Source organism: Acanthisitta chloris, unplaced genomic scaffold (genome assembly GCF_000695815.1).
Source record: "Acanthisitta chloris isolate BGI_N310 unplaced genomic scaffold, ASM69581v1 scaffold45809, whole genome shotgun sequence".
In the NCBI taxonomy this organism is placed as follows: Eukaryota; Metazoa; Chordata; class Aves; order Passeriformes; family Acanthisittidae; genus Acanthisitta; species Acanthisitta chloris.
In genome coordinates this window covers 1-12,453 of record NW_008692809.1, presented here as the reverse complement: position 1 = coordinate 12,453, position 12,453 = coordinate 1, and the positions used below count along the sequence as shown (strand labels likewise).

General features: G+C 40.0%; 1 protein-coding gene across 1 annotated transcript; it reads right to left on the bottom strand.

The window, feature by feature from the left end:
- Positions 1–3,921: 3,921 nt before the first annotated feature.
- RANBP1 (RAN binding protein 1) lies at positions 3,922–11,199 on the bottom strand (the record flags this gene model as incomplete). The annotated part of the gene is made up of 5 exons (XM_009082782.1): positions 3,922–4,171; positions 5,146–5,211; positions 7,201–7,329; positions 9,092–9,249; positions 11,063–11,199. Coding segments are annotated over 5 exons (615 nt in total), but the record flags the coding sequence as incomplete, so codon positions are not given.
- Between the last annotated feature and the right edge of the window lie 1,254 nt (positions 11,200–12,453).

Genomic DNA, 12,453 nt, shown 5'->3' with positions numbered 1-12,453 from the left:
AATGCACTGAGGTGGAGCAGCCTGAGGCACAGAATTGCTGCTCTGGGAAGTCAGAGTTCAACCACACACAGCATCACCTTCCAGGCACAACTCTCAGACTGGGACATCCAGACTCCACACTGGTACAGCTGGTGTGAGTTTGTAGGTGCTGCTGAGGCTGTGGATGCTTTCTGTACCAAATACTTCCCCACACACCTTCACACAGCACTAGGTGAGAAAAGAACTGGTACACCTGCAAAGCTCTCCCTTCCTCCTCTTCTGCTGTGCAGAAGGAAGGTGAAGGGTGATCTATCACAGATCTTTGCACGATGAAGGTATGTGTTCGAATTAAACCCTCATTTTTCAGTTAAATCCTTCAAATTAATTTAAACAAGTTTCAAGATATTTAGCAACAAAATTCACAGAACTACTCAGACTCATGTATTTGCCCTTTACATACAGATATTCCTTGAGCATGTTGCATCAAAAATAAAGATTCACAGCATTCTCATGTCTGCATAGTGTTGAGCAGAATTTTAATTTTCTGAGTTTTTGCTACCACAGAGAAGTTGTGTTTGATACAAGCTACCTTATTATACAGAGGAAAAAAAAATCATTTACAGTGTTAAAACACAACAAATTTGGGTGTTTGCAATTTGTGAGTGAGACATTTAGTATCACTATTATTTAGTATCACTGTTATTCCTGGAGAGAAAAAAGACCTCCAACCTATTAGCATAGTCTTCAAAATAATTCACATGGGATTTAGAGAGAACTATTTTGAATTAATTTCTGTAATAAAAAAAACTTAAGATAAAACCTTAACTACCTCTTCGGATACTCTTTTGAGGCTTGTCAGAATTTAACTAAGTTAAATTCATTGCTCAGGCGTCCTCACTCACTCCTCCAGCTCTACACAGACACCCTCATCAGTACCACCAAAGGCTGTACAGCATCTTTCTGCACCTGAAGCAAGCAGATTTACACAAATTGCAGATGTAGCACCTGACAATGCTTTACTAATCCTATTGTTTTTTCCTTTTTTTACCGAAAATGGATTAAAACCTTTTAAAAATCCTCACTTGTTCCTTTTGTAAGATTCAGAGACATTCTCTGTAAAGCTGTTACTGAAGTTGGAAATGCTTTAAAAGACTTTCTCCTCTATCCAGCTGCATCAACAAAACTATCACTTCAGTCTGTTTAAACGTGCAAGGAGTTACTGTGCCTCACTGGGAGTAAAACAGAAAGTAGCCACTGTTCAAGTGCAGGGGGTAAGAGCCTACAATCCAGTTTGCCTCCTGAATCCCAGAAACAAATGAAGTCTCAACACACTCCTATAAAGTGCAGAAATCAAAAATTTGTTTCATTTCTATACTACATCTGAAATGTGAATTGGAGAAGTTTCTGCACGATCCATTTTTACTGTGACACAATACCTTCAAATGGGTTCAGACAATCACACTGAAGTTATTGCCATTTCAGAAACAAGTATAAGGCAACTGATGTATTTCAGTAGGTGCCCACAAGCTCAGGAAGGAGTTTTTGCATTACCAGCCTGCCTTTTCTCAAGGGACTAGGGCAGGTTTTGAGCCAAATAATTGCCTGACAAGAAAGGCCAAGTTCTATCATCTCAGCAACCTGTCAGCAGTGAAGATGGAGGCAAAGCACAAACACCTGCTTACCCTAGTGGGGGGACAAGATAACACTACAGCAGCTAGAACTCCAGAATCCTCAATATAGAGTTAGCCTGAAGAACATTTCAAGGACATCTCTCGGTAATCTGCTTTACATATACGAAAGTTTAGCATTAGAATGACTCACACAAAACAGCCTTATTTCACTGAGACCAATTTTAAATACACTTACTGCTTTTTAAGCTGTAGAACAGCACCTATGGCTTCTAAAGTGACCAGAACATTGACTGACCATCCTTAGTTTAGAAGACTAAGACATTCTTCAGCCAAACATTATCCAGACAAATCACTTTACTTAGTGGTCCCTTACAACTTGGCCCTTTGGGATTGCAGGCTTGCAAGCATTGGTTGCAATCCATGAGTTGTAAACATGGATCAGTTCACCTAAACAGGAATGGAAACGTCCTGAAATCATTTAAACATGCCTAAGTAAGAGGGGAAGAAGAGAGAGAACATTAAGCAGGAGTGATCAATATCTAATATTAAGACAAATTAAGCCACTCAGGTGTTGCCTCCTCTCTTCTGTGCAACGTCTGACAGTGAAATCCAACTCTCCCATGGCGCTGCTGCACCATTCTGCCCCTACAGGCTAACAATGCACTCCCAGTGAGAGCTCTTAAAATAAAAAGCAAATCCTTTAAATGAAAATTTAAATTTATTTTGAAATTATTAAATGTCATTTCTATCAATTTAGACACACTGTTTGACATCATCAGATCAGAGAATTTACAGTGACTCACGGATAAAGATTTGGCTTTTACATTCAAATGTTAAAATACTTCAGAATAGCTTTTTCTTGTTATTTCCAAACCAGAAACACTAAAGAGCATTTTATTTTGCCTTTCAACCATCTTTGTTAATGAACAGACTTTTGATATCTGCTGTACTTGAAGGGGAATGTGCAAAACACCAAAGGAATTACTGTGTTTGAAAGAAATGAGTACCTTAATTACAGTTCCAGAGTTAAGACTCGTTCGTGGTAGCATCACAAGGCAGTCCTGAGTAGAGACATGACCTTTTAAAAACGTATTTTGCTCAGGCAGACTGCAGAACCTGACTAGTTAAAAGCCTCTTCATGAAGATACAAAGGTCTTGCTATCCAATGTTAACATCACTCAGTCCTACAGTTTGGCAAGTTTTGTCATTTTCATAATTATTTTGGATACTACTGTATTTCATCACTATCCTAACACCATCCTTGTGTTACTGTTTAACAACAAAATTATCTATCAGACTATATTGTGTTGATTTTATTGCTGACTATGGTTTAGTTTCTTATTCTCTAGCACTAACTTGGAATTGGATAAACAAAGAACAATTGCAGGGAAGAGATTTGACCAATTTGCCTATTCTGGCAAGGAGTGTCCCTCAAGTGTGTACCATGTAATTAACTGTTCCAAAGTGAAAGCCACACTGCCACTCTCCAAGGAAAGCTTCCCACCAAGCATTGGAGAAGCTCAGAAGTCCTGCAGCTTGTACAATGTAAGCTCCAAAGCCTGCTCATAAATTTTAGACTACAGCTCTGACATGCTGACATGGGGCATCTTACGGTAAGGTACTCAAACAGTTCCAATTCCTTTGGGTACACCTCAGCATAACAGGCTGCTGCTGCCTTCAGCCAGCAAGCAGCAGACATGGAAGATCTGGGACAACAGTAGTAGCTTTGTGCTAGAATCAAGCCTTTGTAGTATATTACTAAAGTTGAAGTGGAGGGAGGTGGAAATTTTGGTTTGTAAGAGGAAAACACTTCTCAATTCTCACATAATACATTTTCTCCCTCTCCATTATTTTCACTGTCTGATGGATCATCACCAACAGTGCTAGGAAAGCTCTCATTGCCTGATTCCAGAAGTCTGCTGCATTTCAAGAAGCACAGGCACATTCCCTGCTCAGGTACACACAGCAGAAGTCTGAAAGGTCTGTTATATTACACTTTTAGAAGACACAGAAGAAACATCTGCAATCCTAATCTGCTCTGTTGGCAAAGCCTGTTAACCTAGTTAGCCCACAGGTATGATGATATGTAGCTCCACACCCAATGAAACAAGTTATTCATAAGCCTTTACAGTGTACAGAAAACTCAGTTCTGTCCTCTGATGCTGTTTTCAAGTTTTATTCACTCTTTTGGATGACTATAAATAAGTGTTTCCACTATGGAAAACAAAGTTAGCACAGTACATTTTCATGACTGGGGAATGGATTTTTCTGAAGACATCTTCCAAAGGGCAAAAGCTTAGAAAAAACAACCTGAATGTTGAATTCAGTTCCTTATAAAGTCCCTTGTAAAAATAAAAAAACAACCAAAAAAAACCCAACAAAAGGAAAAGAAAGAAAGAAAAAAGTAAAGGAAAAACTGCAAGGCCCAGGATGAGTTTATTGCTTTTCTTCAGTTTTTTCCTTGGTCTCTTTCTTCTCAGATTCTTTGCTCTCTTCCTTTACAGAAAGCTCTTCTAGTTTTTCAGCAACTTTATCAGCACTATCATTTTTGTCTGTGCCTGCTAAAAGATTGATTAGGAAAAGTGTTACATACAGGCAGTAATGGACTTTCCTGTTAGAGGGGAAGAGCAGAGCAGTGGAGGGTGAGGGGGTGGGGAGGGACAGCTGGTATTCAGAACAGGAACCAAAATAAAGACATTCTCTGCTGACCACTGGAGTGATTCATTCCATTTCTTTTCCTTTGGTAATTACCTCAGATGTTAGAATTCAAGAACTACCACTTGCATACATTAATCACTACATGAGGGCCTTACCACAGGCACTGAGAAACATGCAACATCTGGCCAGCTGTGCAGCTGCTAGGAACTGGCTCCATACAGTGCCTAGGCAAGCCCCTAGGTACTTCCGTGTCTTAAAAACAAAACAGCCAAAGTCAAGTTCCCCAGTTTGAAACTGAGGAAGTCTTAAGACTGAAAAATTCCAATCTAAGTAACCTGAGGAGCACTGACTGCAGACCACTATAGTCTGTACTAAGGAAAGATGGAAGTGTGTATTTGATATGGTGAGATACCTTGTCACACAGGTAATTCTACAAGGTGCTGCAAATCTCTACTGGAGACCTGTGAAGAAATGCTACAACTTCATACACATTAACAATGATAAAAAAAAGCATTAAGTATTCTATTTGCATGGTTATATATTTGTGGAATTTGGGAAAGGGAACCGGAAGAAAGAAATAGCACTGTGGTCACAGAGTTCACGGTTCATTTGTGTGTACTGTAAGCCATAAATACTTCCTTAGTAGCCTTCCCAAAAAGGCAATGTCCCAACAGCAGCTGTAACAGCCTTCTACAGCCAAGAAGGCCATCGTCACTCGTGTGAGCCATCACTCTTGCAGACAGAAAAGCACCTGAACTGAAGGCTGCAGTTCAGCACAGAGTGAGTCTGCTAGAACACAATTACACTCCAGGGCACTATAACCACTCACACAGCTACAAAACATGGCATGGAGTTACACTCAGACTTTTAACCTTACCTTTCTTTGCTCTCTTGTCTACTTCATTCCTGCATTCTTCAAATTTTGCCTTGAATTTCTGTGCATCTGTTTCCATAAAGATAGAATATTTTTTTCATTAGTTTTACCTCCTCACAACATGGAATACTTCTGGATCTTTTGTGTAAACAAAATGTGTAGGGACTTATGAAGTACAATCTAGTAAATCATACAAGATGGAAAATTCTTGAATCCCATCTTTGTGCAGGAGCAGCTTCTTTTCTTCAGTGAGTCTATTAAAGCAGCTTAATGTGCACAATATTCAAAATGATTCAAAATGTAATGCCAGCAGGAGCTGTTTGGTAGTTATTGCAACTCCCAGCTGGCTCTAGCCTGCAGCAACAGGAATATGTCAGAGATTGCTAACACAACTATCTGTATGCAAAAGACTGAAGGTTAGCTTTGAACTACTATCCTTGTCAGCTATGTTATACCCTAAAGGTCTTCCACAACCTATCCATAACTTGGGGATCTTAGCCCCAACAATGAGAGAGAATGTCTGTGTTGTTAGTGCAGCATTCAGATCCCACATCCAAAGCCTGGACTCACGCTATTCCTGACTACAAGAGATAATGAAGGTTATGCATCCTTATGTTTCTGTCTAAGCCACCACTTGATTCAACATTCATTCCAAGCAGCTGATCTAGTAACCATGATGTTTCTACACAAGTAATACAGCAACAAGACACAAAGGTGGATGGGACAAGCTGCTTCCTGACTCCAGAAGGACAAAGAAGGGAGTAATTTGGTATTCCAGGCTGGTCTGGCTGACCACGGGAGGTCACTGTTGCCCCACAGGAATTCAGAAGGCACCGTGAAACCAGTCTGGGAAGTGTTTGCATCGATTCCTTTTCAAGCATCTCACAAAGGGGAGATCCTTGAAGGGCATGCTTAGGTCTGTTCTGCTGTCCTCTGCTTAGTCAGTACTGCAAAGGGCAAACAGGAAAAGAGAACTACTTCCTCAGGACAGAACATTCAAGACGCTGAACAACCTCTACCAGAAAGAGGGAAAAACTTTTCAAAGGTGAGCAAGTAGTTACCAAAACCCTTTAATTAAAGGCTCCTATTTGATTAAGAAGCAAAGCAGTAAGCAGGTGGACCAGAAAGATTAATTTGGCTAAACAATATGATGTTGGAGACTTAAAGAAAAGGAAACAAGCATGAAACACTAATTTCTTCCCAGATATAGGCAAATCCATCTAGTTTTAAAATACTCAGCTACTTTATTATCCATCTAAGATACAAGGAGAAAAGGAGGCTAACACACTAAACTTGTGTGGCAAATAGTAAAGCAGGAAACTAAACCACTTTTCCTCTTTTGTTTTGCTTCTTTAAAAATAATAACCAAAAAACCCAAACAAACAGCCAAAGACACACACCTCCCACCCCCAGAAAAAACCCAAACCACCGAACACCCCTTCCCCCCAAAAAAACTACAACAAACCACTTTGATTTAATCCTAGTTGGTCCATATTTACAATTCCGTTGCTGTTCTGCTACTCAATGTAGCTACTCCAGAAAAAGCCACCAAGTAGTACGATGGGTTTCCACTGGGTGTTCCATTTAATCAGAACAAAGAAGATACTACATGCTTAGTTTAAAAAATACTTTGATATTCTGCCTGTGCAGATGGACCAGAAATATCAGGTCAGGGTTTCCTTGCTTCTAATGCAAAAATCTAATCTTGACTACAACTGAGCACCTGAGATAAGTGACAGCAAGCTGCATGTGTTAGTCTCTAAACTGCTTTGGCTTTGATTATAATTTTCATTACACTTGCATGAAATGGCTTAGGTAAAAAAAAGTGCCTAGGGCAGAAACTACAGAGTACTACTGGAGACCTAATTACTTCACTGTTTGTCAACACAAATGGTTAAGTGATTAACAGACTTCTCTCAGATAAAGAAGTAATTAGCCACCACTACCATGCAGGGGTGAGCTACAGTGTATCTACAACAGTGGTTTACAGCCAGGTTTGGACAACCAGTGTAACAGAATAGCTCACAATCAGTGTAAGTTCAATGTGAATCCACTCACTCTCTGCGTTTAAAAATCGGATTGCCAGAAGTTCAGGCTTGGGGCTTTCATCTGCAAAGTCAGCATGTGTGTTCCAGACCCAGGCCCTGTCGCTGCCAGCGTTGGGCTTCAGCTCCATTAAGGGTGTGACTGAAAAGAAAGCATTAAAAGATGTACAGAGCACAATAGCAAATGTTCTCCACACCAACCTCCACACATCTCACTGACAACAGGCTGTGAGGGTTATGTAAAGCACTTGACACAGAATTACTTTTGGAGAAACAGAAGACAATGGTGCCCATATATATTTTTCCTTACATCACCAAATAAAATGATGCAAGATCATTGCTATATAACAGGACCTGCATTTCCTACTCTTAAGAAACAGTTTGATTCAACTCTTGTTTAAATCAGATGACCAGGATTCCTAGAGAGATGCAGTGACCAAGCACAACTCGGAAGCACAGGCAAATGGTTTAGGAGGAAAAGGCACCTAGACAGACAAACAGCATTCATTCTTTTGCACACTGAAAATGCTACCAAAAATTAATTTAAAGAAAGCATTATTCCTACTGCTCTCCTATCAGTTTGAAGCTGTACTAGAAGGTATGACAGAATTCTGCAGTGCTGCAAGATGTGCTCAGCATATTTTCAAGCCATTAGTTCCCTCCCAGTAAACACAGCCCTTTTCCTCCAAGACACTACAATGACTTCACCTGACTGACTGGACAAGTTGAAATGTTACTTCTCACACTAAGACTTTGTACATTACAGACATGCAAAGTTTAAGCAGGGTTTTTTTCCTCCTTGATCCCCTGGGTCCTTTTTAATTCAGGAGAAATCTGAGGAGTCTACTCCCTTCCTTGCATTTTTAAAATCTAGAGATCAAATTACATTATGTTCCCTTGAATATTTCGCAAAACTGAAGTGAGTCCTTTTGTCTGCCTGTGAGTCAGCAAAAATCCAATAAACAAATCTAGACTGAGAGCAGCTTTTCCAGGAAAAAACCCAAACACCTAACTTTTGACATGAACACTATAAATGTATCAATTCTGTTTTGCATATGTGCAACATTTATTTCCCTAACCAACAGGTTTATTCTTGCTGGTTGGTGACTACATTGCTTTCATATTTGCCATTTCATTTACTAAACAGGAACAACTGTGTCCTCTGAACAGTCCTTCTGAAGGGATCTACCCCAAGAAAACAAGCATTATTGATTCCGCCTTCAGATTTGTATTAAGCTACTTCAAGTTATTTTAATCTACTTAACAGCAGTTTAGCTCCACAGAACACTATATGCTCCTCATACAAAAATCTGAGCACTACCAAAGCAGCAAAGTATCCCATTAATTTACTTCTTGCAAGTTGATTTTCAAGTCTGTCTTGCCCTTTCATGTTATTTTCATTCGAAGAGGATTCTTTTCTGAATGAGACAGGCCAATACACCACATTCATTTAATTCCACAAGCAGAGAAAGGCAGACACAGATTGGCTTAGCACCTCAATATCTACTTTCTGATGGTTAAGGGATTGCATTTCCTACACTCTGAATCATTAAAATAAACCACACACACACTCTGGGAGCAATCACATAATGCCTGCCTATCCCAGCTCAATTTTAAACTGACTTTAGTTAGCCTTAGAGCACTATCAGAGGCTGAAGGAAAAACCCTTCAGCTTCCTCCCATCAATAAAAATAAGCCCTCATGCTTCTTGATGCTTTTAGCCTTGTGTGAAGAGCAAGAGACAACCATATTTACAGTCTCATAAATTTGACACCTGTTTAAATGATGTCCAGCAACTCTCTTAGCTGCTACTAAAAAGCCACTGAGCTCTTAACCTACAATATACAATTCCAGAAGCTTATTTGTAAAAACAAAAATCAGAAATATAGTGATGTCTAACATACTATAATGGTTTGCACAGATTTTGAGGGTTTTGTCCCTCCGCATGAGGAGGCGAATTGTTCCCTTCTCCTTGTGTTTCAGGAGTTTCACATCACCAGTTCCTCGTTCTTTCCACTCTGGAAGGTCATTCTCTGATGCAAACCGGAAGAGCTTTGCTCGCCTGTAAGGAGAGAGAATTCATCAGCCTGAAGGCAGAAACATTTATGGAAACACCATACCTGGCTGAACAGTAGTTTTTATAAGTCACACACAAGAACAAAATAATTCCTTTTGTGAGGTTCCCTGCTCTGCTTCAGCACAAATTTAGAAACTGATATAATAAATTAAGCTCTAATAGTAAACTGTTAGGAATTATGTGCTAATTATACTGAAATTCAACAGGCTCTGTACACACTTTTGGGGGATGAAAGCCTAAGTGTAGGCAACCTCTTAAATTCAGGTACTAATTAACAGGTTTTGCTATAGCTAGAGTTCTTATATCTGTTATGAACAAAACTGCTCCATTTACCCAGCAGTATCAACTCACAAAACTGAACAGCTTGACGCCAAGTAAAGACTCTCTACGATTCCAAGCCCAATGTTTGATCACCTGGTAACAAAATGCCTCTCCCTCTAGAGTCACTCACTTCCTCTTAACTCCAGAAGCCTAATTGCTGCTGTTCTTACATCAGGAATAAAGGAGGCTTAGTGCTGCACTGCAGTGCAACACAGCTGCTTCAGAACACCACTGCTCATCTCCCAGGATGCCAGGGTGCCAAAAGAGAAACTGGAGTGGTTTGGGATATTACTCAAAACCGACCCCGGAGAGAGTATGACCTCTGCTAGTGAGGAGTTGAAGACACTGTTACAGATAAGGAAGCACCTGCTCACACTACAGGATATAAGAATGCAAGGGATAGGGACTTGGAATAAACCAGGTCCCTCAAGAGCAAGTGTCAGATGTTGGAGCTGCTCTAACAGAAATTCTGATGCAGATTAACTACTTTGACCAAAGTGAGTCCTTCCTTCCGAGTTCAGTTGGCATTCAGTAGGTTATTCCCCTAAGTTTAACTATTAGAACAAACAGCATTAAAAAAAGGATTCCTTTCCTCCTTCCCCTCTTTATAGGCATGAAATAAACCTGCAGAGCACTGGAACTCACACTATTATGATATTATTTCATCATCACCATCTTTTAAAATAACTAGGTGGAAAAAAAAGTCTTCTTTCCATGTGACACTGCTCATCACATGCAGAGAGGCCAAAAGGGCAGAGATCTCCCCATGCTACCTGTCAGAAACTGGCCATCACTTCAGTTATTACCAGAATCTGTGCAGGGAGAACTCAAATCTCTTCCACGTGAACAATACCTTCTGTGATTAAGTAAAAGCAGGAAATTTTAAACCTATTTAAAGCAAGTACATCAGGGATCAAAGTCAAAACACTTCTTAAGCCTCCAGGCTACGTGTTTCTTCAGGCAGATGATACATCTTAAGCAACTTATTCTGATTTGACAAGAAGCCCAATCTAAGGATAAAATTATGTTTAAGACAACAGATACTGCCACATATGCCCCATGTACTGTACAGTACAGTCCCACTGAACTGCATCTATGGCTTTTGTTCTTTCAGCATATTGCAAATCACCCTTTACAACCAGAGATGCACAGCAGCAACACTATGTACATCTCATTTGTTTCCTCCCAAGATACTTGTTCTACATTGTGATCACCCAATTTCAAACCTCCACTTGTTATCTAAGCTATTGCTTTCTTCTAGGCTAAACACTGCTAAAGCCACACTTGTGCTGCCAGCTCCCTTCTGTTCCAGGCTCCAGTTTCTTGGGGCATTATTACCCACCACCCTCCCTCAGCCTCTGCTATCACAGTGAAGACCAATCAAATCACATCACTGCTTCAGAGATTCCAAACAGGTTATCTAACTCTTTATAAAGACAGTCAACGTTCGGATAATATACAGATATATTGTACTTACATCTTAAAGAGTTCTTCCTCATCCTCTTCCAGAGTCTTTATTTCTTGCTCAGGAAGGGAAACTATGGGCTCAAACTGAGGATCATGGTTAGAATCATCTGCATTTTCAGTGGAAGTATCATGTTCCTCGTGTGCTTCCTGAGGAGAAAAAGCCACAAGCAGAACATTTGATACATACTTAAATCCTGATGGACTCGTATCTGTGTTTAAAATAAAGACATCTATGACTTTTCAGCAATTAGTAACTTGAATCCCCTGTAAGAGCAAAGAAAAATTATTAGAGCTGAAAACAAATGGCTTTCAAGTCAGCAAACAGTTACACTAAGAAACAGAAAGGTGCTCATTCAGTGCTAGATGTTTAATCCTACCAGTCAGGAACTGTGCAGAGGTTTGGCCTTGAGGCATTCGCTCTTTGTTATGGAACAGTAATTTCTTCAACTATCTTTCCTAATGTTTTATGCTACTAAAGCTCTACTACTTCTTAGTGCCTAATGACCCATCATTAATGGGAAGAAGAGAGAACAAAGCACACACTACCAGAGCAACCACCTAACCCAGCTGAAGGGACAAGTTACACCCCAAGTTCATTATTCTGTCTTAGGGTATGAGAATCACCCAGAGCCAAAAGATATTTTTAAGGCACAGCTGTGAAAATAATGATAAAGTATTTCAAGTTGTTTTAAGTTAAAATAACTTAAGTTTTTTGCTTTAAGACTCTTCAGGAACTTGAGGTTATGGGTAATTGGCCAAAATTCTACTTCCTACTTAAGTCCTTGAGGAACCTGTCATAGCATTCATTAACCTTAAGAATAGTTTTTACTATGTGACTAGCAGGTAAATGATGAACATCTTTAGTGCTTCACACACAGAGCTCAGCACACGAGCCTAGAAGGGCGATTCATATGCAAGTTTAATGAGGCCAAAAAACAGCTATCTCAGGCCAAGGGGTCTGATTTGGTTTCGGGTTTTTTTGTTGTTGCTTAAGTAACAGAGGAAGGAAAAAGTCCATACGTGGAAGACACTTAAATCATATTTTTACTTTACACGTGAAAGAGTCCAGTCTCACAGGCTCTATACAGAATGTCCTCACAGAGCAGGCACAAAGAACTGGAATGAAGGAGCCTATTTGTACAAAATAGTACAAAAAAAAACCCAACAAAAACACCCAAAAGAGTGGGCAGGGGAGAATTAGGTAAGAAACGCTGCAAAATGAAAACTAGTTGTGTCAACAACATCACGCAGCTATCGCCACTTTTGTGTCCAGCGTGCAAGGAAAAGAGCCAGAAAGGCCTTACGTCACATCTACCCTGAAAAAACAGGAAAAGAAGCACAAGCCAAACTTTCAGACATTGTCTGCCGCGCGAGCAGCACACGCCGCATGGCAGCCGCGCT